At 53.4% G+C, this 2,807-nt stretch overlaps 1 protein-coding gene across 1 annotated transcript in view; it reads right to left on the bottom strand.

Moving 5' to 3' along the window:
• The window catches only part of MTX2 (metaxin 2), a 70,966-nt gene that overhangs the window by 65,621 nt on the left and 2,538 nt on the right, over positions 1–2,807 (bottom strand). The window contains exon 2 of the mRNA XM_009640802.2: positions 2,022–2,088. Within this exon, the coding sequence (XP_009639097.2) occupies positions 2,022–2,088 (67 nt within the window). The remainder of the gene's footprint in view (positions 1–2,021; positions 2,089–2,807) is intronic.

Below are 2,807 nucleotides of genomic sequence, written 5' to 3'. Positions count from 1 at the left end.
GAGCTGCCCTCCCCCCCGCCCGCCACCGCCACCACGCCGAGGGCCCGCGGAGGGCTCCGCGGGAAGGGAGCTGGCGCGGGTCTCCCTCCCTTCCTCCCCGCACCCCCGGGGTGAGACAGAAAGAAAGAGAAGCGAGGAAACCCCAGCACTGAACAGACGTCGCAGACATTTGCGGCTTGAAATGCGCGTTCTGCGTTTGGCCGTGTAGCTTGTCGGCTCAGGACTTGAAGAACTCGAGTGCCAGAAAATCCCCCACAAAGAAGCCCAGGTCATTATAAAGACGATATCTAGCCGCCATAAGCCTTTGAAATGACCTTTGGCTCGTATAGCAATAACTCACCACTTAATGAACAACCAACGGAAGCGCCTCCAATAGCTCACAACACAACCGACCTCACAACTTTCCACCAAGTCTTCTCTCTCCCTGCCCAAACCCAGTAGGATGCAACTTTCCCCCTCCAAATCACCTTAATTTATGCTGGCAAACTGGAGTTGGGGAAGTGGAGCTTCATGATTACACATGATGCTCACTCAGGTTCTCGGCCCGGGCCTGTCCCGGTAACGTCTTATATAATATATTCACGTGGGCGTACGTCAACTTTAAGTGCTTTATTTTTTTTTTTTTTCAAAGAGAGTTCATTAGAAATAGCACTTTACAGGGTGTGTGAAGGCAGCCTAAATTGGGCTGCACCTCGGGCCCCCTGAGCGGAGAGATCATAATGTTGCAAACCGAGTCATTGTTAGCCGCTGTTGATTAACACGGTAAGTTTTCATTTTGTGCCTAATTAATTATCGACTTCTCATCCCTTTCCGAAGCAGCTCCTGAGCCTCACAAGCGATGGCCTTCTTGCTCTAAGACGTGCTTTACTACGCGAGAGCTTGGCCAAATACCGAGATTTCCACGGCCGCGGGAAGGGCCCCCAAAAGTTCGTTCCGCGGAGAGGGGCGTGCGGGTGCGCAGGGGCTGCGCCCTGCTCCCGGCGCCGCTCCTGCAGAGCCGGCCTGGGAGAAGAAGTTGCCAGAGCTAAACCCGGGGAAATCTTTAGAATTATTCAGGCGTGGGCCCAATATAGGTATTATTGAAATTTTAGGTGAAGTTATAAGTGAGTGCTTCCATCGAGCCAAATGAAATGCTGCTTGCAGTAATTGGATTCAGCTGACTAACTTGGCAGGCCAGCAGCTCGGAGGCATACAGCTAAGAAAAATGTTCACTGCCTTTAACTTCTGATCGAGCAGAGCAACACGCAACAGAAGGGGGGAGGGGAGGGAACCAAACCAAACCAAACAAAAAAACCAACCACCACCCCAACTTTCTCCCCGTCCTCTCGCCTCCCTGTCCTGTTTCCCGCGGGACGGCTCGGCCCCCGCGGAGGCCCCGCCCGGGTGACTCGGGGCGGGCAGCGTCCGGCGCAGCCTTTACGCCCGCTTCTGCTCCGCCGGCACAAAGCCAGGCTTTACGTGGGGGCTTTCTAATAAACATAAACCCGCGAGTTCACCCGGGCTCCGGGCAGGCCACGAGTCGGTGGAAAGAGGCGCTCCCGGGAGAGCCGGGCTGGCTGGCACAGCCCGGGAGGGAGCTGGGCTGCCCCGGTACGCGGGGAGGCTGTGTGGCCCCTTCCAGTGCCCCAGTCCGCCCGGGGAGGCACCGGTGTCCCCCGTTACCCCCAGGCACCTTCCCACCGCCTTATTGATCAAACCGCACAAACGCAGGGCAAGAAACTCCTCGCTAGGCAAATATCAAGCCGTGCTTCAAGCAGCGTGTGTAACTGCATGAAGGCATGAGCGTACCGGCAATATCAACACTAAAACAACTGGGGGAAGGCAAACAACAGCCACTGAGGGACAGGAATGCACGGCGAGGGGAAAAGGTTCGGGAAGGCAACTTGGCAGGAATATTTAAGAGACGCGATGGAGGGGCTACGTTCCCGATGAGCCCGTTTTAAATCGCCCTTTACAAATCGACGCGGCTACCCCCTGCCCGGCTATCCACGGCAACGCGTTAACGTGACGCTCAATCTTACTTCGGCGAGGGGAGCATCTCGCAAAGTTGCCTCTCCCTCGTTCCTTTGCTTATTTGTAATTCCCTTCCTGAAAGCGCCGAAAATTGGGAGTAGAATAGGGGTAAACGTCTTCCCCTAGCCTTTGGGGAAGGAGTCCACTTTTTATTTAAAGAGCAGAATAAAAAAAGAAGCCGCAGCCTAAAACGTTCAAGGAGGTGGAGACCACTCCATGCATTTGCGGCCGTTGTGGGCAGAGATTGCAAACAAATTCCAGACAGTCCCTGAGTAAAGGCGATAATGCAGCCCCTGTGGTTAAAGGTCCCATTTTGTCATGCAGTTGCTTACCTGTGTGTCAATTTATCATAAACCTGGGCTCCTCACTTTTCAGGATCTGCGCTTGCAGTTCTTAGAATATCTCCTTCACCCTTTGTCTGCAGACAATACTCTCCTAAACCTGATCTTGCGGTTTTACAGACATTTCCACACACCAGAATTCCCGATAGAACGAAAACAGGCTCAGGCTCAACTACCAATAAAAGAGAGCGAGTGGAAATCGGAATTTGGTGGGCTTTAGAAAAAAAAAAAAAAAAAAAAATCAACACACAACCCTTTAGCCATCAGCCTCCTGGAACCAAAGGCAGCAATTGGCCGGCGCGTGTTTTGTTTTGGTTTTAAATCGTGCGGCCATTGATGAATTTGGGGGGCGAGCAGGAGAAACCCCTTTATAATCAGAAATATAGGCACTGCCTTAAAATACAGGCATATTCGCCCACGTGACCGCGGGAGCCGCTCGCCGGGGCCGAGGCG

This window comes from Egretta garzetta, unplaced genomic scaffold (genome assembly GCF_000687185.1).
Source record: "Egretta garzetta isolate BGI_Z169 unplaced genomic scaffold, ASM68718v1 scaffold16, whole genome shotgun sequence".
NCBI lineage: Eukaryota > Metazoa > Chordata > Aves > Pelecaniformes > Ardeidae > Egretta > Egretta garzetta.
This window is presented reverse-complemented; position numbering and strand designations above follow the sequence as displayed.